Raw genomic sequence first — 27172 nt, forward strand, 5'->3', positions numbered from 1 at the left:
ATGGTGCTTCCAGATGTTATCACAACACAACATTAGTGTTTCTTAGCACTTACTGAAAGAGAGGCATGACAATTTGGCATATGTTTGTGGTGTTGGTCACTATTTGCTCTATAGACACAGATGGATTGGCTGACAGTTGTAGTGTGAACCAAAGCCATTATGAAACACTCCTGCAGAGTATTGTTGTGAGGAGTTTACATCACACCTTAGCAAGTAAACAGTGGCACCTGCACAAGTAAACAACTCATCTACACCTCAGATGCTGAGATACACACCATATATGAGACCTGCAATCAGATTAATTGTAAACTGATTTCAAAAGTTCAGCTTCGATAAATTTTGTTAATCTGGCAAATATGCATGCTGTAGATTCAATAGAGAATGGGAGCCTGACAACACAGCGCGATCCTTTGTGGTATTTTAGTACATGGGAGCTACAGTAGAGACTTAGCAATGAATGTAGACATTTTATATTATTTTATGTTTATATTATTCAACTTTAGATCAAGAACGCTGAAAAAGCACACATATTCCAAGTTGGCAACATTGGGTGGGCACATCTGTGTAACTCAGGTGCAGATTTGAATCTGTGTTGGAAGAAAGTAATTCCACAAATGAGGGTTTTGTAAAAGACACTCTGTGGTTGTTTCTTATTTATTTACACACTTGTGCCATATAACGGTTGTATATAAGCAGTATCATAGACAAGTGCAATATGGCTCTATATCAACACCGCTGTGATTTGGCCGTAGACACAAGGCCACAGGTAATCACAGACGTGCTGATATAGATATATATCATAATCCTGCTTGTGTGATATTGCCCATATAATAACTTGAATAATAATAATAATATTAAAAATAATATTGCTGCTCTTTTTTTAACCCAAAAGAAGGCTTTGCCATTCCTGTTAGTTTTAACACAGCTGCATATTGTTGTGGTCTGCATAACTTTTTATAATTAATGTAGAAGCACATCTTGAAAACTCTCTTCATTAAAAATGCCTCAGTGTGTGTTATTCATGGAAGAACAATTTATCCATTAAGCAGATCACTGTTGAGCAACCAGTGGGAAATGGGAACCATTTTGGTTATTATTTTTTTGTTTGTCCTGATCACCTTTAGACCTATTTTAAATTATCTCTTAATTGCAAAATTGACCTTGTTTTTTCATAATAAAATTATTGTGATATGAAAACTGCTTACATTCATATTTTACAAAGTAATTCAACGTTTGCTCCCAAGTTAATTGCCACCTATTTTTAGGAGGTTTGATTGCAGCCAGTCTCAGCCTGGACGTCTGGATTTCTCTGATTATTCCACAATAAGCAGTTTTGTGCTTGCTAATGTATGTGTGAGCTTAAATGGTCGAAGTTCAGCCTTATGTTCAGTGAGAGATTTAACAGTCTGAAAAGAGTTTTAAGAGCCGCCTTTCTAGCAGAACCTTAAAAGACTCAAAGACTGTTCAGAAGGGACCAGTATTTCATGCTGACTCCAGAAAACAGGAATGCGAATGTCTGCATTTAAATGAATTTGGGCCGAGCAAACTTTTGGTTTCTGTACTTGACATTCAAAGAAAATCAAAGAAGGTTATGCCCGCAACACCAACACCATCAAAAGTCCTGATTAGGTAAAAATCCATTTTATTGATAAGAATACTCATTATAAGATGGTGCTAATTAGAGGAATTACTTTTTGACCCTCAGAGTTACATCTTAGAGGAGCAAAATTGAAAGTTTTTGTCAGTAAATGAGTAATTCAAAATATTTTGCCCCAAGCTGGTATTTTTACTGAGACATGAATAAAGCAACACCTGCATATAAAAACTCATCTACAGTTCAGATATTGAGATACCATATAATATAAATGAGATTTGCTGTTTTATTGGAAATTGATTTAAAACAATCAAGTCCACCAGTGTTTAACATGATCACCAATGCTTCCTCTCAAAAGTCTATCCAAACAGATAATGCACTGATTTATCATTTCATTCTGCTAATTTGAACATTAGTCATTAATATTTAGATTTTGATGAATTTCTTATTAACATTAGGAATCTGTCAAAATAGACGCATAATAGTATGGATAAATTGATCAGTTACTTCTAAATCGCTTTATTATTATTATTATTAGTTGTTTGGTTCATGATGCGCTGAAAATGATAAATCTATGTCCATAGCATACGCTTATGATAATGGAAAACTCAATGGTGCAAAAACAAATGGGGATAAGAATGGTTATGTGAAAATGCTAAATACATAAGTCGTAAACATTTATGAAAACTTTTGGAATGGATACTGAAATGGATCATTTACTCACACTCATGTGTTTAACAAACCTGTACGACTTTCTTCTGTAGAACACATACACAAAAATATATTTCTTTCTTTTTGAATACATGCAATGAAAGTCAAAGGGGTCCAGTGTTGTTTTGGACCCCATTGACTTTCATTGTATGGACAAAAACAGTTGAAACATTCTTCAAAAACATGCTGAATAAAAATTATAGAATAGCAAATATTTATTTTATATAGAGGTATAGGTGTAGTTACTGCATCTAACAGCAAGGGCTAACTGCTGACGCTAATCAACTAAATATTGTTACACGGGGCGTAATACAATTGCTGATCTTGTCACATATACAAAATTTCTCATCACTAGAATTTTCAACCAACCAGATAAAAAAGGCTAAGCATAACATGAAGCCTTTAAGATCTGTAGCGTACATTCACATGACTTCAACAGTGCCCTCAATTGAGCTGGTTTGATTGAACCTACATGGCATTTGAGTAGATGCAGTTGCTGTTGTTAATGGTCTCCACTTGGTGAGAGCGAGCGATGAAGGTTACGAGCACGTTCTTGAGCATCTCAGTTCTCATCTTGCTGATCTGCAGCACCTCCTCGTGATTCACTTTCTCCTCGTGGCTGTAGTCCAGAGAAACCTTGTTGGTGATCAGTGAGAGACCCAGGACCCGCAGTCCACAATGCTTGGCTACCGTCACCTCAGGAACCGTGCTCATGCCTGAGAGGGCAGCAGGAGGAAAAGAGAAAGAGAGGAAGACTCTTAATTAAATGGCAGTCATCTCTGTTATGGCACAGTAGGTAATTCATTAATAAAGCAGACTGGGTCTGGGTCTCAAGTAATACTTAATGAGGACTATTGGGGTCTTGTTGGATACACAGGAAGAAGGACTCACACAGCAACCGAAATGGACCAGTCACTGGCCGGTCTAGCCAGGGGAGCCCACTTAGCACATACCCCATGGTGCTGCCATTTGGTAATCGAAGCCCAATTATCTAAGACATCATTCAGCTCACTGAAGGCCAGCAGTGAGTATAGTTTATGCCAATCATATGGTTAAGAGAGTTATTAAGATCACTGATTAACCTAAATCACATTGACTGAAGTGGGCTTCTTTAGCCCTTTAGGTGGGCTTAATCTCCATTAGTTAACATTGCAGATCCCCTCTGCTAATTTGGCACATCATCATTAACCAGCTATAATTTTCATGAAAGACCAATTAAAGGAGAGGCACTAAACAGATAAGAAAAAAGTTAAACACTCCAGCTCCTCAGAGAGAGGTCATCTGATGCAGCAATGAGGAACTCACTATACACTGCTGTTATTTATTTATTTATTGTATATACTACTATAGAATATATTGATTTTGAATTAGCTTTTTTCCTATTTTCAGTTTAAGTTAACCACATGGATGTATAGTGCACTTGGACTTGAAAGAAAATCAGTTTCAAAGCACAAACAAAAAGTCATACCAAGGGACTTTTAAGGGTTAAACTGTTGATTACTCATGAGGGTTAATCAGATAAAAATACTAACTTTTTGACTGTGTTTGAAGTTTTTCATATTAAGTGGTCATATGGTTTTTGACAGCTTGGGATGTGCTCTTTCCTGCAGCATCTCTGTACCCTCTTTAATTTTCCATGTGTTTTTGCCGCTTTTTTCCTTGTGTACTGTGATTGTCCATACCAACAGAGTCGCTCCCCAAGATGTGCAGCATGCGTGCCTCAGCGATGGTCTCAAAGTTGGGTCCACTAACCATACAGTAGACACCCTCATGCACAAAATTAGAGTAGCCCAGCTCAGCAGTGATGTCCAAAACAAGTTTCCTCAGGTCTTTGCTGTATGCGTCAGACATGCAAGGAAACCGGATCCCAAATCTGAGGAAGAGATTGAAGAAAATTTCCATAAAACGGAAAACAGTACTGTAAAATATTTCACTTTTTATTCACATTTTATTCTGCCATTTTCTCTCCCTTATCTGCATACCGTTCATCATTGGGTCCACACAGTGGGTGCTGTCCAGCAAACCCTGGCAAGTTAATATGGTCTTTAATGACCATGATGTCTCCCACTTTGAAATCCTGACAAAGACCTCCCGAGGCATTTGTCACAGCAATGGTCTCCACACCCATCAGTTTGAAGATCCGCACGGGGAACGTGACCTGGAAAAATTCCCACAGAAAATACAAGATGTTACTCACAGCACAGAACCTCTCTGATTACTAAACCATCAAATATGTCATTTTCACTTTTAAATTATTAAATTAATGATTCTTAATAAGCCATTGCCTCTTCGATTCAGACATATTTAATGGAATATATGGAAGACAAAGATGTAAAAATAGCATGTGGTATGTGCAGTTTTTGCATCTTCTCAAATTTGGACAAGAGAAGAATCGAAATTACAGAAATAAAGCAAAACAAATATAACAAAACAGGAGACCAACACGGTGCCATTGACAAGGGGAACTAAGCAGTCACCTGGGGCACCACCATCTGGAGGGGGCGCTAATGAGCATCCAAAAGCCCTTGTTAAAGGGTTAGTTAACCCAAAATTAAAATGCTGTCATCATTTGCTCATTCTCAAGTTGTTCCAATCCCATATGAGATTCTTTGTTCTGTTGGCACAAAAGATATTTTGAAAAGTTTTGTCCAGGAATATTTTGAATAATCGTGTCATTATTTATGAATATACTGGAAATATTATTACAATTTTGATTTCGTTCACATAATAAATGAATGAATGTGGGTGTGTTTTATAAATTCTTCTCATTTAATTGACTTAAATTTTTTATTTAATGCCAATAGGGATCTCAACTAGGGTGCGAAAATGGTCTTAATTGGCCCTGGACCAACATTTATTTATATGTTTAGACATTTGTTTGTAATTAAATAATATATATATATTTTTAAATCAAATTTTTATTCGACTGGAAAAGGGCCTCCTTTCATTTCAGAAGACCATGTGGATATGAAAACATGCACAAGCCTAAATATGCAATGGTTTTGCATGGTGTCTCACAGTTTTAGGCAGGTATTAAATAAGCTTTAGTGATTCTAAATGGGATAAATATAGGATTGTAAAGCAGGGAGCCATTAAGGGAGGTGTCAGTGTGAGCAGGAGATGAATAATGAACTTGCGGGCTCAGTATAGCACAGCTCAATAGGGATGTCACAGTCTGTCAGCCTGCTCTCCAGCTGATCAACCAGGGTGGACATGCGGGGCTGCCTCGAGTAACACGCCCATTACAGCTATACACAGATGGGTCACCGAGGTGGACCGGCATTCTCAGGAAATACACCCCAATTTGATACCCTCTAAATCAAAGCTGACTTCTTTGCGGAACTCTCAGAGATCAGATCCCTTCAGTCTTTAACTCTCCGGAGAGAATTGGTTTAGGTGTTGCATTATAGGTCTATAGATGGTCCGTTGATTACCTGTCACCAGCAGCTTGATAAATGTGTGCTATTATGGAGTAATGAAAATATGTCTATAAGACAATTTTGTATGTCTTGGCACTGTATCATGAATTGGCATATATTTCAATTTCATACAGACAAGAAGGAAGGAATTCACTAAGACTGAATTGCGCTCGCTCAGTGATAGTATCTGTAGTCTATTAGCACAAGATTCACTAATTTATGCAAATTAGATATGAGAAAATTTCAGAAATTCTATTATGCCTGATTTCTGCAAGAAATGTAAATTATGCCAAAATAGTGCTTGAATAAATTGCAATCTCACAACTAGAATAATCCTGCATAGAATAGAGGGATGTTTGTGCTAAAATTAATTTAATTTAAATAATCATTGCACATTAATCGTCTGTTTAAACTGAACAATTTAGTGAACAATAAGCAAGAATATTTTGCAATTGCACATTATTTAATAAATAAATATACACATTGTGTACACATTTAATATTGATGTGAGTTGAAATTATTAAATTTTTTACCTGTATAATAGAAATTCTATTGTAGATTCTATTGAAACTTGCACTGCATCTTTAGAATGATACATGAGAGATGAGACCCGATTGTGATGTTAAAATACGTGTCTATCTAGCCCATGTTTACATAGAAAAACAACGCAAAAGCAACAGAGTGGAATGCAAAAAATGAATTTTGTGTAAACGCTCCCTTTACAATTTAAACAAGCCCTCTAAATGCATCTGAACACCATAAAGCTGCTTTACTTGCTGCAGAGAAACAGAGGTCATTGAAAGGGCTAACCAAGCTCAACTGTCCAATTACCCTCCACGGCACATCTCTCCATAACAAAGAGATCACTGAAGCAAGCCATAATAACTGTTTGTGTTACCAAGGGCAAACGTGAAAGCAAGTTAAACTGTAAATGAAATGAGTCGGGTGCACTTTTAGGGCACGGGGAGTTGGCATAGATTTGCACAGTGACTCACAGATATGAGTCAGCTAAAGGGAATTGAACAGTGGACTGAAGGTGCATTTACAAACCAGCTGTCAAAGTTTGACAAAGGATTGAATACCCAGATTTGTCGAGCTCCTGCTTATTATATGAGGAGCTTCAAAATAAAAAAAAAATGTTTTTTGAGAACAAAAACCATCTGTACCCATTTGTCAGTCTACATCCCAATTTGCTTCCTTATATTATTCACTAACTGATCTGTTTACAACTAATTGATACTTTTGAGAAAGACAACGCATGAGTTATAAAAATGAATCTGCATATCTTGCATTAGCTTCAGTGTTGTTATAGTTAACTAAACCAAAATTATGAAAATCATTTGAAAATCATCATGAAATAAAGATAAAATAAAATAAAATAAAAAATATTAGATGAAAAAAAAAAACTTCAACTTAAATGAAAATTAGAAATGTTTCCTTGGCAACTAACTACAATAATTAAGTACTAAAATTCCTTACAATAAATACATAAATACATTTAACAATTTATAAATAAATAGATAAATATTACAAAAGCACATAACAAAATTGCTAAAGACTGAACTAAAACTAAAATTAAAAATTAAAATTAAAATACCTAACCCCTATTGAAATATGAAAGATAAAGCTAATTCAAAATATGATTAAATATATAAACAGTACTAAAATGCATATTATTATTAGCATCAAGCTAAAGTCATAACCTTTCAGTACTTTACTTTTAGATTCACAGTTTAAAGAAATTGCTTTGGCAGGTTCGTACACACAATATTTGTCTTTTTTAATGCAAAAAGTAAATGAAAAAAATATGTACCTGTCAGACAAATGTTAGGAAGGTGCACTAGCAATGCTAATTAATTATTTATTAATGGGTGACAATATACCAAAAATACTTTTTTTAACATTTGCCTGTAAAGATCTGAGAATCACTAACTGAATATATATATACAGATCTGGTCAGATTGTAATATATATATATATATATATATATATATATATATATATATATATATATATATATATATATACTGACGAGTAATCCAATGTCAGTGTGTTTTATGTGCCACAGCTATTAAGATATTAAATACAAAATAGTGTTTTGAAAGGCTGGAGTTTGCTAATACAGGAGGCTGATGGATTTAATGCCCTAGCAGCATATTAAGAGTGAAAAGCTCTTGGCTGGCTGTAGAGGGCATGGTGGCCATGACAACTGATTGTAATACACTGTGTCATGTTGACAGGGCTGCAATTACAGTGACAGTCCCACCCCAGGGCAAGAGGTTGTAGATTCCTCTGTAATCTAGTAAAAAGTGGCTCTCTGGCCCCATGTGCAACAGATAAATTATTCCCCTAGACAGACTTTGATGGAGAGAAAGCCAAGAGCTCACATAATTCATGCTGCTTAGTTGAACTCAGGGGTATATTAACATTGAAAAATTGTAAATTAACCAAGACTTTCAACCAATTTGAAAAGGTTTTCACAATTAATATAATATTTTTAATTGTTAACATGTTAATGCATTCAGTTCCTTTTTAAATGAAAACAAAACTGACAATAAGGTCCATGGTTGGTTACAATGGATTACAAGTGTAAACTGAATGTTGTCAATTAACTGCTTTGATATGAGAATGACAGGAGCAGTGTGCAGATCATTTCTTCTTCTCACCTGCATTCTCTGCATTCAGCCTCTGTATTCATGCGGTGTGGCTCCTGATTGTGACAGATAAAGTTAATTGCCCATACATGAGGTAACAGCTCCTTTCTGTTTTTACAAATAGGAGCGGTTTAAAACAAGTTCACTTGTCCTTGAGGTGATTCAAAGAAAAGCCAAGGCTGCTACTTGAAACATACGGCACAATACTTTGAGACATTGATGCCCCCAAAATGGGGTTTGTGAAATAGATTTTACTTCAAGTAAAGAAGCCACTGAGTTTGTAAGCATTATAAATGGATGCATCTTAGAAGCCTATCATAAGGCAAGATGAGGTTGAACAAGATGGCTGTGGTATTACCTGCAACAGAGGCATCAAACCGTTTATTTGAGCTCACCTTACACAATGAGTAACCCTCGTAGAGATGGAACCTTCCTTGCATGAAGACACATGACTTGCCTTTGATTTGACCAAACACCAGGCTCCCTTCATGACCAGGAACTATGCATAAAAAGACAAACATATGAGTAAAAAACACATTAAAAATTGTATATACTATATTTTATATACAATTTTATTGCAGGTATATTTATATTATAAAATATATAAAAATTGTAATTCAAGTATGTGATTAAGTCCTAAGATACCACCTTCACAGAATTTCATGAGTAACACAAATACCAAGTAATACCATTTAGTGACACTTTTATATTGATTTGCTCTAACATCATGTGATGTATGAAGCAGTTTGATGATAAAATGCACTGTATTGGGCTCTAAAGCTGTCTTTACCTGATTAAGAACCTCCTGCTGTAAAGCATTAAGTTTTTGCTGTCTTCCTAATATATTGAGTCTGCCTAAGGGATTATTCATCTAATGCATAACCTTTCTGTAATGAGCAAATAAAGTGATAACAGAAGCCATCTAATCCTTTTCTATAATGTAATGTTAAATGACTAATGACTGATCCCAAGTCTCAGAGATCCTGCTGGCTTGGCTGTGTTTCAAAGTTCATCGATTTGCATTTGCATGTTCACTTTGCTCATTCAACATCGGAAAAGTTTATATTTGCTGCTTAGGGATGACTGCTGATGTCATCAAGGATGGCATTAGTATGACTGATTGTGTATCTTTAGTGTGCGAACAGGTGGAGAAAACATTGTTTTCTAAAATAATGAGCCAATAGGAGGCTGCAGTCGGTTAGTGGCTTCAGGAACTTACTTTGACATGGAAACAAGCCGACTGAGCCAAGTGAATTGGAGCTTATGTAAATACAACCTTGAATTTTGGCCCTAAAACTTGCAGCGTAATGAGGTTCTGCTGGAATAATATCTCTGTTTTTTCATGAGCCGATTCCTCTTTTCTTGCACGAGCATTGACGAATGACTCTGAGAAAAAAAAAAACTCACTCAGAGAGGTAGGTTATTACACTCACCGTGAAATGTATTTCCTGCAACATTGTAAAAGTGAATGAGCAAATGAACATTTCAGTGCACGCTGCCTGGTCAGATTGTCACACAATTTAGCAAAAAAATAAATAAAAAAAAATGAGTGTAATGAGAAAAGTTCTGAGAGAAATTTAGAGTTGCTTAAAAATTCCTAAATATCTAAATTTAATGAGAAATAAGTGAAGTGCATATATTAAATGATCTATCTATCTATGTATCTATGTATCTATCTATGTATCTATCTATCTATCTATCTATCTATCTATCTATCTATCTATCTATCTATCTCATATATTATATATAATTATAATATACATATAATAATATACAAAAATGATATGCACTAAAATAATATTATTAACCATGTATACATATTAATATTATAACTGTATAATCATGTTAAAATGCATCTTTTTTTTTACCTGTAGCAGTTACACATGAGTATATTGTCTTTTCTGTGCATCTTTAAACTGTCTTAAACTGTCACTACATGAGTGAATTTGTTGACAGACCACAGTTTCAAGAATTTAAGATTTTTTACATCTATCTATATGGTGTAGTGACACTAAAGTGATTTGATTTTCATTTGACACTTGGTGATTTATATGACCGATGCAATGGGCAATGTGAAGAATTTATTATTTAAAAAATGAGCACTGAGCACAGAGCATCCATAGCTCTCATTATTCAACTTGTCAGTCATTTCTCTGTTGCTCTCCATAAACCAGCAAATTTAAATTATGAAGTGGATTAGAAAAAAAATGACAACACAAATGGATTCTAAGACCCTTATTACACTTTCCCTTAATTACAAGTGCTCTTATTCTTCAGCCATCATTCAAGTACACTCTCTCTCTCTCTCTCTCTCACACACACACACACACACACACACACACACACACACACACACACACACACACACACACACACACACACACACACACCTGCTACAGGTGGTGCAAATATCATGTGATTCATCTGAATGCTTCTCAAGATTATTCACCTCGCCATATAAATATTTAAACCTGTCCAAGATATCATAGTATGAACTCCCTGTGGCAGATATTAGGGGCTATTTTTGCTCCAGTCATGATATTTTATTCATAGGCAGTAGTTATTCATTTTATAGCTCATATTAGCAGGAGCTGGACATGATTTGTTAACCATACAATACAATGAGGGACAGAATGAAAACCTCTGTGCTTTCAGATTCACTCCTTGCATTAGCAACAAGTCTAGTATCGGTCTAATGGCTTTTTCATAGACTCAGCATGCTGACTGAAATGACCACACTGTGTAAATTAACAACAACAACAAAAAAATGCATCAACTCCATCCTTTGCTTTATTACTGTAAATGCCAAATATTGTTTCTTTAGAAAGAAAGAAAGAAAGAAAGAAAGAAAGAAAGAAAGAAAGAAAGAAAGAAAGAAAGAAAGAAAGAATTGGTGTAAACAGTTCCTTCAGTTCGGCTCAAGAAAAGAAAGAAAGAAAGAAAGAAAGAAAGAAAGAAAGAAAGAAAGAATTGGTGTAAACAGTTCCTTCAGTTCGGCTCTGATACATTTTCATGAATCTGTTACCTGTGCTCACTGGGAAATTGGGAATGTCCTCATAGCGGAAGGTCTGTTTATTTGAGACACTGTCTGTGAGAAGTCCCAGTCCAGAGCCGCACACGATAGCTATCTTTGGCCTGTGTCTCGTCCTGCTCAGCAGCCATTCTGTAGTCAGTTTGCAGTCATCAAAGGAACAGCAGCTGAGTCAGGAGAAAGGAAGAATGATGGCCAGATACATTAGAACAGGTCACATTGATAACTGCTCAAATTATGTCAAATAAGATGCTAAGTGGCAATATACAATCTTCTGATTATTAGTCAGTGCTTACAATGAGAAACATGACAATCTTTCAAATTGCAAACTCAACATCAAAATAAATTCAATGCATCAAGATAATCAATTATTAACTGGTTTATTTTTAAATGTTAAAACAAAAATAATATATTCATATTGTATTCATATTATATTTAATTTTTGCAGTGCCAGATCATTTGAAAACAATACATTTTTTTGTTGTTGTTGTTTTTAAAAAAATATATATAAATATTCATTAGAACAAGATAAAAATATAATTTCACTTTAAAAGCATTGAATAATATGAATAATATTAAGATCTTATGAATTAAGTTTGTTTCATTCTTTCCCTTAAGCATAAATCTGACTAAATTGAATTCAGGTTTATTTTTCTTTTATTGTCTTTAAGTATAATAATAATAATAAAAAATAATTTAAATAACTGATTTAAAAAAAAAAACTAGAAAATACAGATTAATGATAATTATTATTATTATTATTATTATTATTATTTAATCAAAAAATAGGAATATGTTCTGTGATCAGATATTAGTACACAATACAGAAATATAGAACAGACCTTCACATTAATATATAAACAATCAAGCTCTACCTTGACAGTTCACAACAACTGCACTGTAGAAGGCCACATCATTTTTTATTATGTCTCATGATTTCCGGAGTCAGTTATGAAAATCTAATGCCATATAAATCACACAGGAAATTAACTAATATGAATGAAACCACAGAGACTCTCTTGATATTTGAAAATTGGCTGGTAGCAAAAATCTGAAAATATAAACCTGACATAATGTGGTTGAATAGATAGAGCTGAATAGGTAAAAGCTTAGAGGACAGTGAAAATGCTAATAGTGGACACATTCAGAGTTTCTGAATGGAGTTTTGAAGAGTCCAAAATGCAAATTTACAGCATGCAGTTTTCAATGCTCTATTTAATTTGCATCTCATTTAATTCTGCTCCATATTGTTACTCAGCTGTGTTTGCCAGGCCTGATATATTTTTATTGACCTTTAAAGATTTGATTAAATGCATAAGAGATCTAAGATAACAGCTGTGAATTAAAATTACATTATCTATAGTGACTCTTTTAGCTCAGTAAACAGTAAATGTAAATACGTTTTCATCTATAAAGTTTTTAATAAAAATTACTTTATATATTGTCTATGTAAATTATATCAATGACATAAAACTAAAATTTACCATGAGTTTTCCTCGGTGTGCATGATCTCAGTCACAGGTAGTCACTGGCTGACAGCACCTGGAAAACATGTGTACTTGTCTTATCAGAACAGATAAGAGAGAGAAAGAGAGAGACAGAGTAATCTCTCAAATGACTTCAAGGTCTTGTCTCATTGGCTGCATAAATGGAGAGTGGGAAATCTCCATATCCTTTCCAAGAAATTATATGACTCGGTCCCCTAAGAAACTTTATCTTCACACACACACACACACACACACACACACACACACACACACACACACACACACACACACACACACACACAAATAAGAATGAATTTTCCAGTAAATTTTTATTTTTGGGGGGAATTTTCCGACCCTTGAAATATCCTAAAACAGATAATACATTTCTGCTAGATCAATAGAATTAAATATATTGCTTTGTAGAAGCTGTACATTGACCTAAGCTTGAAAAAATAATGAAAACACATTGTCTACCCACACCTAGTCTCAGCCTCAAGGGGCGGTCACACTGCACTTTTCGTTCCATTGACTTCCATTCATACGTATGCGAATGCGTCAGACCGGAAACGCAAGCTCATGCGAAAAATTTCGCATTTCGCTGCGTTCCAAAGTTCAAGTTTGGTGAAACTCTGACCTGCGAATTCGCATCACGTGAAGACGGGGGGGGATCAGTAGAATGTCAATACGTCACTGCGTGACCTCTCTGTACAGAAATTCAAAAATTAAGGAAGCGCTAATTTTAGCCATAGCGCAGCATCCTATTTTACATAATACATCTTTAAAAGATTATTAAAAAAGTGTCAATGTCGGAGTGTCAATGGACCAGGAACAGATGGTACATTTGAATGAGGACACATTTTATAATTTTTTATTGCTTAGTGTGTATGTATTTATATAGAGAGAGAGAGAGACAGACAGAGAGTAAAACATAATAAAACACTTTCGACGCCGTCGCAAAAGGCACAGTACAAACAAATCAATCCATTTAAAAATAACTGAAAACCACCATATCCTGCTCCCACTCATACTCGTAGTTCAAAGTCTAGTGTGACCGCCCCTTCAAAAGTCTACTGCTGCCTCCCCTTCAGACGTCACGCCCACAGACCGTTGGCTAAACGTCTGATGCATATGGGACACAAAAGTGGAAACACTTCAGAAGTGTCGAAGTCGTCATCGGATTGGTTGAATTCTACAGGATTTCCGCGAGACATGTGTGTCGTGTTTTTTAACGTTCCGCCTGGTAACAAAGATACCGTGGTGCCAAACCCCCCTCACGAAATAAGAAAAATGCTGTGTTTACAACTGTGACTACCAGCGCTTATCAGGATCAACTAAACGCTGGATTTTCAAAAGTATGTGAAATATACTTTTTAGTTCGCAGCATAGAATCTTTAAAATATGTCCGAAATCAGTCTGTTATTGTGGCGACATTTCCATGTCCCGAAATGTGACGCTGAACGAAACGAACTGTGATTGGTTGTTTGACATGTCGGTCAAACGGCCTCATGGGCGGGCCTTGGCCAATGAAAGCTGCCATGAATTCCAGACCTTCAGTCTACGTGAGACTAACCCACACCAGTCAATAAGACTGTCAGAAGGGGCAGAGTGACTTATACTATGGTAAATAGAAAACACGTTTACATGTTTGTGCACTTTGCTGAGCTGTGCGATTTCTGAATACATAATAGATTAGAGCCTCAGGGTCTGTTATAAATCACCAATGCTTTTATACTGTGGCTTGGAAAAGGATTGGCACACTCAGTATTGGAGCGCTGCAACTCGAAATCGAAATACCCTGATGCATTTACAGCAGTGTCTGAGACATCATTTCTACACAGAGATATTGAGCTGATAACTAACTGTAATATCGAAAATAACCTAATCTGAACATTATATCAGAAACCACAATTAAGCAAAATACCTAACTTGGTTTTGACAAAATTACTAAATAATGACTTGTTGATTGAAACAAGCTCAGTATCAGGGCTTTTTTTTTTCTTCAGGGGTCCAAGGTAGTTTATGTCAATAAGTAACATACCCTGATGTTTAATTATGTAACAGTTATATGATGTCCACTTCACACAAAGCATATTCATTCATATTCATATTCACTCATTCATTCTACTTCACTGAGTTCAGATGATTCAAAGGTTATCTTGCTCTTTGTCAAGGATATTTCCAGCTGAAAACAAACATAGTGATAAACAGCTCATGATTAACCAAAAGGAAAGGGAATGGATTTGTGTGAGTGTAACATACACACATAAGCTAACTATTAACTTAACTCTGTTAGCAAGGTCAACTCACTAGCAAGTGAACTCAAGTTTAAACTCACAATTGTGAGAAACAAATTCGTTGGATTTGTCAAGCCAACACAATCTGACCCTCTGTGCTGCTATTTGGCTGGAGGCCCTGCGGGAGGATGGGTGAGACTGGTCGTGATTGTTTGTCCAGACATACAGTCTGCCAGCTGTCTCACCAACATGTGCTGGCAGCGCAGTGGGGTCCCATCAGTTAGCAAACAAGCTTCTACCAACCCAACAGAGGGGAGTGTGAGTGTGAAGTCAAGGTAAATTAATGCCAGTGCATGTTATGTGTTGTGTGTGTGTGTGTGTGTGTGCGTGTGTGTGTGTAAAGGATGATTTGGTGCTAATACCAAACATGCCATCTGTTCACTCATCAACACATAGCTGGTTAGTTGACACTGCAAGTGAGAAAGGCTCCATATTAAGTAACTTTTCAGTGTCTACTAGAATGCAACAAATATAAAGTCACTCCAAACACAACAAAACAATACTTCAAAACACAATTTCACCCAACACTACCTTTCCTCCATGAAAGTGATTCTTCTACCATGCTGTGAACCACATTATTTCTATAAGATTTCAATAATAATGCATGCTTTTTAATAACAATAAATAACATGATACACCCCACAAGTAACATTAAATCTCTTTTGAACATCACATAATTTTGTGCTACATTTGTGCATTAATTTGCACTCACAGAAGGAAGTAATACAGGTTTGGAACAGCATGAGCGTGAGTACAGAGCTTTTTGAGGTGAATTATTCTTTTAAATCTCATAATCTGAATGTGAAAGACTAAGGGCATGTTTAGATTTGTTAGATTTGGTTCAATTAATAGAAACTCGTGCGATTGCTCTGTTAGTGTGGTTCATTTGAATAAGTGTGAACGCTGCCATTTGAATCTTGGTGTATACCAAACACTAAACTGATCTCTAGTGCGATTTGTCTGATATATGAACACAACATAGACCACAGACATCTAAACGAACCAAAAACAGGACATGACGGCACACAAATTGCTCAAGCATATACTTGGTTTAATTCGTTACAAAGGAGTTGCTGGTAGCCATTGACTTAATATATTCTTCTGTGTTTAACAGAAGAAAGAAACTCTTACAGGTTTGGTACAACTGAGTATAAGTAAATGATGACAGAATTATCAGTACTGGGTGAACTGTCCCTTTAAGATGCTACATTGATCAGGTAACATACTATGTGTCATACCTCCATCATTATATATGGCTTTAAAAAAGCTCCCTTCATTATCTCAACTATAGCAACTCCATAATGCATCTGAGTTGGTCCACTTGCATGGAGTTTGCTGACTGACATCAGCACAATGGACTTAGATCAACCTATGATTAATCATGTGCCCTTTGTCTTTTTTAAGGGGAAAGGTTAATGATTCATCAAGTCTACTGTATATCCGCTGGGCAGCCCTGGCTGATGTCAAGTCTGAAACCTCTAGACTGTCCTTGCTGATTTTTCCACACAAAAAAGCAATTCGTAACTTAAGATAACTAGATTAATAATGACATCAGTTTACTAAGTGTCAATACAATCTTACTTTTGAATCAATATCTGATCATTGTGGAATTCTCCCTCCATTCCTCCTTCCTCCACCTCTCCTCAGAACGTGGTGCTTATTTAATTGCGAAAATATTGCCTTGTTTCTCTGGGGATATTTTAAATCAATAATATTTCGGCTTTTCACTCACATTGTACTTGGATCTTCTGCCAATATAGCATATCCTGAAATCAAGGCCACACTGTGGGCACATGCAAAACAGATATTGCATATCCTGCCCAAGAGCTCAGAATAAAAAACAAATATGAGTAAAAGTCAGATTTCCTTTGTTATCAATCGATTAATCATCATACTCCCAAGAAGTTTCTGTCCCAATGAACTCAACAAATCAAGACTCAATTACATTTCAATAGAATAAACTGCTGATGCAAACGGGGAAGCACATATCCAGACCCATAATTCTGTGCATCACATCAGCAATTTTTCAGCTGAGAGCTCAGGACTAATCATTTATTAATAATGATCTTACAACACAGCCATTGTGAGGCTGTACATGATTCTGATATTATTTATTACTCATTTAAAAATGTGGAAATTTTCTATAGACCTTAATCAAATTCTGACACAAATGAAAAAGAGGCGGTGAGGGATTAAAATACAGTGTTTTCAGTGGATTATACTGTTGTTTAACAACACACCGATTGTTCAGCTGACGAAACATCTTTCAGAAAAGAAATTTCATTAGACAAGAAGTTTAAAAGTTTTGAGTTGTGAAAATGATGTGCCATTTGTAAAGACCATAAGATTACCTCCACATCTTTGTTTTCATCCACGCAAAACTCAAAATGGCATCTAACCTGATTAAGATCTATTAATCAACAACAACAACAACAACAAAATAATAATAATAAATGCATGGCTCCATGTTTTACCTTTACATCATAAATTAGATTGAATAAAGCCTGTACCTGTCTCAAATATTGCAATCTACTGCAAGGATATATGTTTGTGTCATATTTAAAGGCAGGACTGAAATCTTTGATGCTAAGAGAGCAGTTTTGCATAGTGAAAAGTTATATGAGAGGAGAAGGAATCAGATTGTGAATTTGTCATTTCATTTCCGCCTTTAATGGTTATGCACATACACACAAACACATGCACACACACACAGAAATGCTTGAGAACAGCAACTCCAAACTTCAATCATGGAAACAAATTTATATACCACTCCAATGCTAGACACCCATTTTTTGTGACACAGGGAATGTCTTGTATAATGTCATAGAACACATTTCCCCCAAAAATGCTTAATGTTCCTTGAATTGATTTTTCTTCTGGTAAATCAGCTGAGGAAATAGGGAAATTACTTTTTGACAAGTTACATGTGAAACACCACTTTCTATTAATCTCTGATTAAATTCAGTTGCATCTCATCCTATTTAAATATTTTTAATGCAATTAAAATTAAATATTTTACAATAGCTTATTTCTTTTCATAGTTATAGACGGTGTTGTGTGTGATTCCTTTTACTATGCTGTGAATAAGTTTCGTTAACGGGAATTCAGGCACATTAAGGGTCTTGATCTACAAAATATCGGGACACGTGATTCAATTACATGCAATGCGTTACCTGGTCACTTAACTTCAGTGTATTTACCAACGACGTCACTGTATACTGCATGAGAACAGTTATCATTCTAGTGTAACTTACATTACATTTATGCATTTAGCAGACACTTTTATCCAAAGTGACTTACAGTGCATTCAGACTAATATATATATATTTTTTTTTTTACCTAACATGTGTTCCCTGGGAATTGAACCCACAACCTTTTGTGCAGCTAACGCAATGCTCTACCAGTGAGCCACAGGAACACTTAGTTGTCCACTAAGCCACAGGAACTTAGTTGTCAAATCTGTCTTGATTTTGTTTTGGGGATGTACTAGAACAGGCTCTCATACTAGGTTGTTCAAAAAACACATTATTTTTCACATATTTTACGTTATTACAATACCTCTCACCCCAGTCTGGCATGAATGGCTGAAATAGTTCCTGTATCAAATGAAGGCCCACCTTCTGGAATACGAGATGTGCTGTGATTGGTTAGCTGGGCCAATGTGTGTTGTGATTGACAGCAATCGGCGACTGGTCAGGAAATGTCCTGCCTCTTACCAAAGCTGCCTGCTGCAAGCTTCAGTTTAAATATTGCATCAAAATCAAATCAATTTGAGCACGATTTAAACCCGGATGATTGTAACCATTCTAAGTTCCTCTGTTTTGGGAACACTAGACATAGTGATAACACTTGTTGCCTTCTCTAGTGCAGCTCAACCAGATCTCATCCCATTCGTCGATCTTTGTTATGTCACAAATCCTGGAAAATATTTGTTGTAGTCCAAAAGAGCCTTTCGTTGTAGTTTTTGAAATGTGATAAAATATCTCCTTTTGAACTTTGAGCTTTGTAACTTTGCAGATCTTTTTTATGCTCAAACAGCAACATTACAGACAAACTAAAGTTGAAAAAGTGAAAAAGCATAATAGCACCCCCTTAAGATTTTCTGAAGAAAATGTGAGTGGTTCTCGCCAAGGTCTTTTGGGTGGTTGAAAGTGAAAAGTGAAAGTGACGTGACATACAGCCAAGTATGGTGACCCATACTCAGAATTCATGCTCTGCATTTAACCCATCCAAAGTGCACACACACAGCAGTGAACACACACACACCGTAAACACACACCCGGAGCAATGGGCAGCCATTTATGCTGCGGAGCAGTTGGGGGTTCGATGCCTTGCTCAAGGGCACCTCAGTCGTGGTATTGCCAGCCTGAGACTCAAACCCACAACCTTAGGGTTAGATGTCAAAATCTCTAACCACTAGGACACAACTTGCCAACACTAGGGTGTTGCTAAGGTATTCTGAGTAGCCTAATTGATAGGACTTTGCTAGGATGTCAAAAGACTTAAAAATGATAATGAGGATTGGAACTCGTAATGTAAAGATTAAGGTTGGCATGAAATGAAAGTTCGCCCTATTTTCTAAATGTATTTTATAGATCTTATTTGTGAACAGGTAATCTGTATGCGTTTCATTTATTTATTTTTATTTTTCATTTTTTTAATGTTCTGATCTTGTAATGTTTCAGAATATTGAATATTTTAATCAGGATGTAACTGGACCTTCTGGTTCATCTGCCTCCATCTTTGAGTGCCATGCACCTCAAAATCCATCAACGACCAATGCATAGAAGCAAGTCCCCACTTTACATTATTTTGATAATCTGTTATGCTTGGATGTACGTCATAATAATACATAACGGAAGATGTGTTACTACTTATGTTTTATAGTGACTTTAAGATTTACAAGAGCTCTGAATGGTTGTCAACGGGAAAGGAACCAGAATGGTGTAGTTATGAATGTAGTTAACCATCTATGATCTACAAGGGGATGGAAACATTGAATTTAACAATCTTATTAAGATATTAACACACTTAGTTTCAGAGAATCCTCTGAGCTCATAAAGAAATATTCTGGGGACATGTATAAAGCAAAATGTATGTTTAAGTGGTGTACATGTACAATAGTGATCATAAATGGCTTAAAATAACAGATTGTGTTTAAAAACAGAGGTTTTTGACTGTTTGAGCTCATACAAAATGTTGCTTCTAGGCAGTTATTGGGTACTGCACGTTTTATCCAATCAATGCATCTCATTCTGAGCTAAAAATTCTTCCAAGATGGCGGCGCGTCCACACGCAGCGGCTTCTCTCTGTCCCGACAGAACGGTGTTTTCGTGTTTTTTGTCTTGTGAGTCGCAGTGTTTTTGTACGTCGTCATCGCGTCTATCTGTCTTTAAGCGCGCATACAGTCGTGAGTTTCTGCTGGATGTCGGCAGAGCCGCATTTTTAGAGTTAAACTCCGCGCACGCGGAACTGCTGCGAGATCTCGAACTGCTCCGGAGGCCTACATCATCACCGACCCCCTCTACTGCATCTCGCCCACAGCGGAGGCGCCACAAGCGGCGTGAGAGGAAGCAGAAGAGGGGTAAGCGCGGAGGTATCCGGGCTAGGCTAACGGCTAACCCACACAAGCCATCCATCCCCACCGTCGTACTGGCTAACGTACGCTCTTTGGACAATAAACTGGACTACATCCGATTACTACGTTCAACTCAGAGGACTGTAAGAGACTGTTGTGTGTTTGTATTCACGGAAACATGGCTCAGCGACAGCGTTCCGGACTGCGCCATTCAGCTCGACCAGCTGACGTGCTATCGAGCAGACAGAGCTCGCGTCGCGGGAGGAAAAAAACCCGCGGCGGCGGGCTTTGTGCTTACATCAATGACGCGTGGTGCCGCGATGCTGTTGTGATCTGCAAACACTGCTCACCCCTGGTGGAGTTTATGATTATTAAGTGCCGGCCGTTCTATCTGCCGAGGGAATATACTGCCATACTGCTCGTTTCGGTTTACATTCCCCCGAACAACAGCAACAGCAACAGGAACGATGCACTAAATGAACTGTACCAGCACATCAGTGAGCAGCAGACAGCACACCCCGATGCTTTTCTCATCATAGCTGGGGATTTCAACCATGCTGACTTAAAGAGTGTGTTTCCTAAAATACACCAACACATTAACTTTCCAACAAGAGGTAAAAACATTTTAGACTTTGTTTACACCACACAGAGAGGAGCTTACAAAGCCCTCCCCCTCCCCCACCTCGGTGCCTCAGACCACATCACTGTCATGCTAATGCCTGCATACAGACCGCTCGTTAAAGTCGCCAAACCAGTTCAGAAACAGATTCAAGTGTGGCCAGAAGGATCGTCTGAGGCTCTTCAGGACTGCTTTGATACAACTGACTGGAATATGTTTAAGCAGGCTGCCACTTACATTACATTTACATTTAATCATTTAGCAGACGCTTTTATCCAAAGCGACTTACAAATGAGAACAGTAGAAACAATCAGATCAACGAGAACAACAACGGTATACAAGTGCTATGACAAGTCTCAGTTAGTGTAGTACAGAACACGTAGCCAGGGTTTTTTTTTTTTTTTTTTTTTTTTTTTTTTTTTTTTTGAAAATGAGTAAAGACTCAGCTGTTCGAATTGAGATCGGGAGGTCATTCCACCAGCTGGGAGCAGTCCAGGAAAAAGTCCGTGAGAGTGATTTTGAACCTCTTTGGGATGGCAACACAAGGCGTCGTTCACTTGCAGAGCGCAAACTTCTGGAGGGTGCATAAGATTGAACTAGTGAGTTTAGGTAAGTTGGCGCAGTGCCAGTGGTCGTTTTGTAGGCAAGCATCAGTACCTTGAATTTGATGCGAGCGGCTACTGGTAGCCAGTGTAACCTGATGAGGAGAAGAGTAACATGGGCTGTTTTTGGCTCATTGAAGACAACCCTCGCTGCTGCATTCTGGATCAGTTGTAGAGGCTTGATAGTACATGCAGGAAGGCCCGCCAGGAGAGCATTGCAATAGTCCAGTCTGGAGAGAACAAGAGCTTGGACAAGAAGTTGGGTGGATTGCTCTGACAGGAAGGGTCTAATCTTCCTAATGTTGAATAAGGCAAATCTACAGGAGCGGGTCGTTGTAGCAATATGGTCTGTGAAGCTTAACTGATGATCCATCACAACTCCTAGGTTTCTGGCTGTCCTGGAAGGAGTTATGGTTGACGAACCCAGCTGTATAGAGAAGTTGTGATGAAACGATGGGTTAGCTGGAACCACCAGCAGTTCAGACTTATAATAACTCCACTGACCTCCAGGAGTACTCGGAGACTGTCACTGCCTACATCACCAAGTGTATTGAGGATGTAACAGTCACAAAAACCATTACTGTCCGGGCCAACCAGAAGCCGTGGATGACAGGGGAAGTCTACAGACTCCTGGAGACGCGGAACGCTGCCTTCAGAGCTGGAGACGAGGGGGGGGCCTGAGAACAGCCAGGGCCAACCTATCCCGCGGCATCAGAGAGGCTAAGAGACAGTACTCCAGGAGGATAGCCCATCAATTCAGCGACAGCAGAGACACTCTGAGCCTGTGGCAGGGGATACAGACCATTACGGACTACAAGCCCCCACAGCGGACCTGTGACAGCAACATCTCTCTGCTGAACGAGCTGAACACCTTCTTCGCTCGCTTTGAGGCACAAAAACAGCTCCACTGCACAGAAGACTCCACCTCCTCCCAGTGACCAGGTGATGATGCTGACCCCAGACAGCGTGAGGAGATCCTTCAGCAGGATCAATGCACGCAAAGCTCCGGGTCCTGACAACATTCCTGGGCGTGTACTGAGAGACTGTGCAGCAGAACTCACTGATGTCTTCACAGACATTTTCAACATCTCACTTAGTCAAGCTGTTGTTCCCACATGCTTCAAAGCTACCACCATCATTCCAGTCCCGAAGAAGCCATCTCCATCATGCTTCAATGACTACCGTCCTGTTGCACTTACTCCCATCCTCATGAAGTGCTTCGAACGGCTAGTCATGCACCACATCAAGTCTGCCCTCCCCCCCTCCCTGGACCCATTCCAGTTTGCATATCGGTCCAAACGGTCGACCGATGATGCCATCTCAACTACCCTCCACTCAGCACTCACACATCTAGAGAAAAAAAGACTCATACGTCAGAATGCTGTTCATAGACTTCAGTTCAGCATTCAACACAATCATCCCTCAACAGCTCACTCACAAACTGGTCGAGCTGGGGCTCAACACTTCGCTGTGCAACTGGCTGTTGGACTTTCTGACTGGAAGACCTCAGGCAGTACGTGTCGGCAGCAACACATCCAGTACCATCACACTGAACACTGGGGCCCCCCAAGGATGTGTGCTGAGCCCCCTCCTCCTCTTCACTCTGCTGACCCACGACTGCACACCGTCACACAACTCCAACCTCTTCATTAAGTTTGCGGATGACACGACTGTGGTGGGTCTCATTAGCAACAGAGATGAGACAAACTACAGGAGCGAGGTGAGCCGCCCGGCCGGGTGGTGCAGTGACAACAATCTCTCTCTGAACGTGGAGAAGACGAAGGAGATTGTTGTGGACTTCAGGAGAGCGCACATCAGCATGTTCCTCTGACCATCAACGGTGCGACTGTGGAGAGAGTGAGCAGCACCAAGTTCCTGGGTGTGCACATCACAGAGGACCTCTCCTGGACCGACAACACCGCAGCACTGGCCAAGAAATCACAGCAGCGTCTCTACTTCCTCCGCAAACTGAGGAGAGCCAGAGCCCCACCCCCCATCATGTACACCTTCTACAGAGGCACCATCGAGAGCATTCTGACCAGCTGCATCACTGTGTGGTATGGCGCCTGCAACGCGTCCTGCCGGAAGACTCTGCAACGCATAGTGAGAGCAGCTGAGAAGATCATTGGTGTCTCTCTCCCCTCCCTCCAGGACATTTATGGAACCCGTCTCACTCGAAAAGCCCTCAGCATTGCAGGTGATCCCACTCACCCGTCACACAGCTTCTTCAGTCTGCTGCCATCAGGGAGGAGACTGCGGAGTCTCCAGGCCAGGACCAGCAGACTGAAGGACAGCTTCATCCATCAGGCTGTCAGGAAGCTGAACTCGCTACCGAACTTACCCCCCCGTCCCTCTTCTGCCCCAGGCACCACTGAACTATGAACCCCCCCCCCCCCCCCAGGTCCCACATCCCCAGGTCCTTCCACCCCCCCCTCCCTCTAACATACGAATGTCATGCACCAGTCACTTTGTGCAGCAGTGGTCTGCTCACTACCTCATTCACCATGGATCTGACATCATTCTACCTCCTCATCAGTCAGTTTAATAAAATAACTGCTCTGAGCCCTTTGTCACTTTGTCACTTTTAATCAGACTGAATAAGCTATTTTTTTATGCACTAAAAATCTTTTTATCTGCACTGTTTGTTCACTGGTTTGCACTCTATCTGCCATGTGCCTTGCGCTGCTTTTATTTAACCTTATTTTTATTTTATTTTTTCTATTATGTCTTTTTTACATTCCCCTATTGTATAGTTTTATCTTATATTTTATATTTGATCTAGATTTTTAGGCTCTACTGTTAGTGTTATCTGTATGCACCGGGGGTCTGAGAGTAACGCAATTTCGATTCTCTGTATGTATGTACTGTACATGTGGAAGAATTGACAATAAAGCAGACTTGACTTGACTTGACTTGACTAAACAGGAGGTTTGGGATAGAGGACAAGTGAGTGCAACAATCACAGGTTAAAGACCAGGTGTGACTGCAGAGATCTTTTTAACCGAAAAATTGATCTCTGTGTAATTAGATCAGAAAATACCCACCAGCTTTAATGGTCCTCTTTGATTTTCCCATCATTTTCTTGGTGGCAGATGGTTATGACATGCCTCAGGCATGTTTGTGCCACAGGTGAGCTTCACCTCTATCTTAAAGATGAGAGAATGCTCATTGTGGAGATGACAGGGTTAGATTATGAGTGATGACACATGCTTTCTGAGGATGTCATTGGAGGGATGACAGTTCAGTGATGGGAGAATAGACGATCAAGCCTTCACCATCTCACTACCTGTTATCTGTCGCTGCCGTGACATGAAAACATGTACTTTCATAATCTCTCTTCAGGGATTCCTCACTACAATTTACCTCCCTCTGCCACAGATCTGTACAGGGACATGTTTTTCACCTTCTCATCGTCCATATGGCTGTAAGCCTGAAAAAAATCCCTGAGGCAACAAATCAACAATTATTTTCTCATGATATGACCATTATGAGATATGGCCGGGAAGATGTCCAGCTAGAAACATACATCAGATGGTCAGATGTGTGTGAAAGATTACAGATTGTGAAAAACGGGCTCTTTTTCTGTCAGTAGTCTGCTGGTAGAAAGATAATAAAAATACATAATAAAGATAATGGCCTTAGAGTCCTATATTTCACAATATTATGTCACAAACTGATGAGGGCTAGTTGTCATAGAGAATTTTAAATGTTATATTAATTACAATATTTTTTTTCACCAACAAATAGTTTATGTTTTTTATGTTACATTTTAGATTTTCACTTTTTAATTAATTTTAGTCTTTAATAATTATTTTACTGCTTAAATTTTGCTGAAAAGCTCATAATAGTCTGTCCCAGGTTCAGTACAAGCTCAATCAACAGCATTTATGGCATAATGTTGATAACCACAAAAATTAATTTGGACTCATCCCTTTTTGGTTAAAGAAAAATAAAAACAAAGCCTATAGTGAGGCACTTGAAATGGAAGCGAATGTGGTGAATTTACAGCAAAAATGTAAAGCTTATGATTTTATAAAATGACTTACATTAATTTGTTTGTTTAAATGTGTGTATTATTTTAACTGTAAGGCTGTTTAAATCATAATTTTGTCATTTTTTGTCAAAGTTGTAAAGTTGGATATTCTGTAACTTTATACAGTTAATAAGCTTTTTTTTCCACACTAAAATGATGTTAATATGCACATTGTTTTCATTTTATGGTAGTTATTTTAATGTTTACAGATTGTCCGTATTGACTGTCATTGTAAGTGCCTCTCTGTAACCCAGATTTTTATCAGAAGAAAAGCAGGCGCAAGTCTAAATTTATTTTTGTGGTAATCAAGTGCTGTCAATTAAGCTTAATTTGTACCGAACCCAGAATATTCATTTAAGTGGCAGATTCCATTGTGAAAACTTTTCCACAATTGAAGTCAACATGTTCAGTAAACTGTATTTTTTTTATTGAGTGATTTGTTAGCCAAGACTTTAAGGTGTTTCTAAAGAAAATGACATATTATAAACCCACACTGAGAATATTCACTGGAGTAGAATTGTGATCACCCCTATAGACAGTAGGTAATAGGTTATGAATATGGGCCTTTTTGTTTTTTCAGTAAAAATAGTATTTTATACCCAGTATAAATAACTGATATAAGTGTTAGGAAAATCTGAGAATATTTGGTCCTCAAGTGAAAAACAAAAGCAAGTAGTTTTGGCTCAAGCTTTTGCAAAAGGAAGTCCCTGCAGGCAGCTGAGGCACATGACACCATTTTATGCTTTTGACCTGAGAGAAAGCGAGAAGTGTCAGTCCTCTCATGCCTGACGAGTGAAGAAAGGTTAATGGTCGTGTATTTCGGGAACATGCTTCATTCTGTTTCACCTTATCTGAATGAGAGACCCACGTGGGTTTGCATATCTTTGAATTCATTAGAGCCCATTAGCGACAGGGCTTGTTATAGGCTGATCCATTGCTACATTCAGGATGTGGGGGGGGGGCTTTTGTTCTTCAAATGCCAAACGCTTAACGAGTGTGCACCACAGCTACGCTTCCTTGGACAGACATTAGGTTTCAAGCGAAAATGAAATGAGACAGGGGATAGACAAGACCAGAAAGTGAAGAGGACACTTTCAGGTGTCTAACAGAATTACTAAATGACAGGAGAATATCATTTGGGAAATAGATG

The 27172-nt window shown here is 38.0% G+C and overlaps 1 protein-coding gene across 1 annotated transcript; it reads right to left on the reverse strand.

Moving 5' to 3' along the window:
• Nucleotides 1-1625: 1625 nt before the first annotated feature.
• LOC122148022 (purine nucleoside phosphorylase-like) lies at nucleotides 1626-13036 on the reverse strand. Its single transcript, XM_042772918.1, has 6 exons — nucleotides 12894-13036; nucleotides 11404-11576; nucleotides 8774-8877; nucleotides 4288-4463; nucleotides 3988-4178; nucleotides 1626-3021 (listed from the first exon to the last, which is right to left on the reverse strand). The coding sequence occupies exons 1-6, from the start codon at nucleotides 12914-12916 to the stop codon at nucleotides 2774-2776; spliced, it is 915 nt and encodes a 304-aa protein (XP_042628852.1). The 5' UTR covers nucleotides 12917-13036; the 3' UTR covers nucleotides 1626-2773.
• Nucleotides 13037-27172: the final 14136 nt, after the last annotated feature.

The sequence above is a fragment of the Cyprinus carpio genome, chromosome A16 (genome assembly GCF_018340385.1).
Source record: "Cyprinus carpio isolate SPL01 chromosome A16, ASM1834038v1, whole genome shotgun sequence".
Classification (NCBI taxonomy): Eukaryota; Metazoa; Chordata; class Actinopteri; order Cypriniformes; family Cyprinidae; genus Cyprinus; species Cyprinus carpio.

Excerpts from the sequence above, each read along its gene's own strand:
- LOC122148022 (XM_042772918.1), bottom strand. The coding sequence starts at position 12,916 with ATGCACACCGAGGAAAACTCATG. Across the intron at positions 11,577-12,893 it reads CACACCGAGGAAAACTCATG|CTGCTGTTCCTTTGATGACT; the intron begins GTAAATTTTAGT and ends CTCCTGACTCAG. Across the intron at positions 4,464-8,773 it reads AGGGTTACTCATTGTGTAAG|GTCACGTTCCCCGTGCGGAT; the intron begins GTGAGCTCAAAT and ends GAATTTTTCCAG.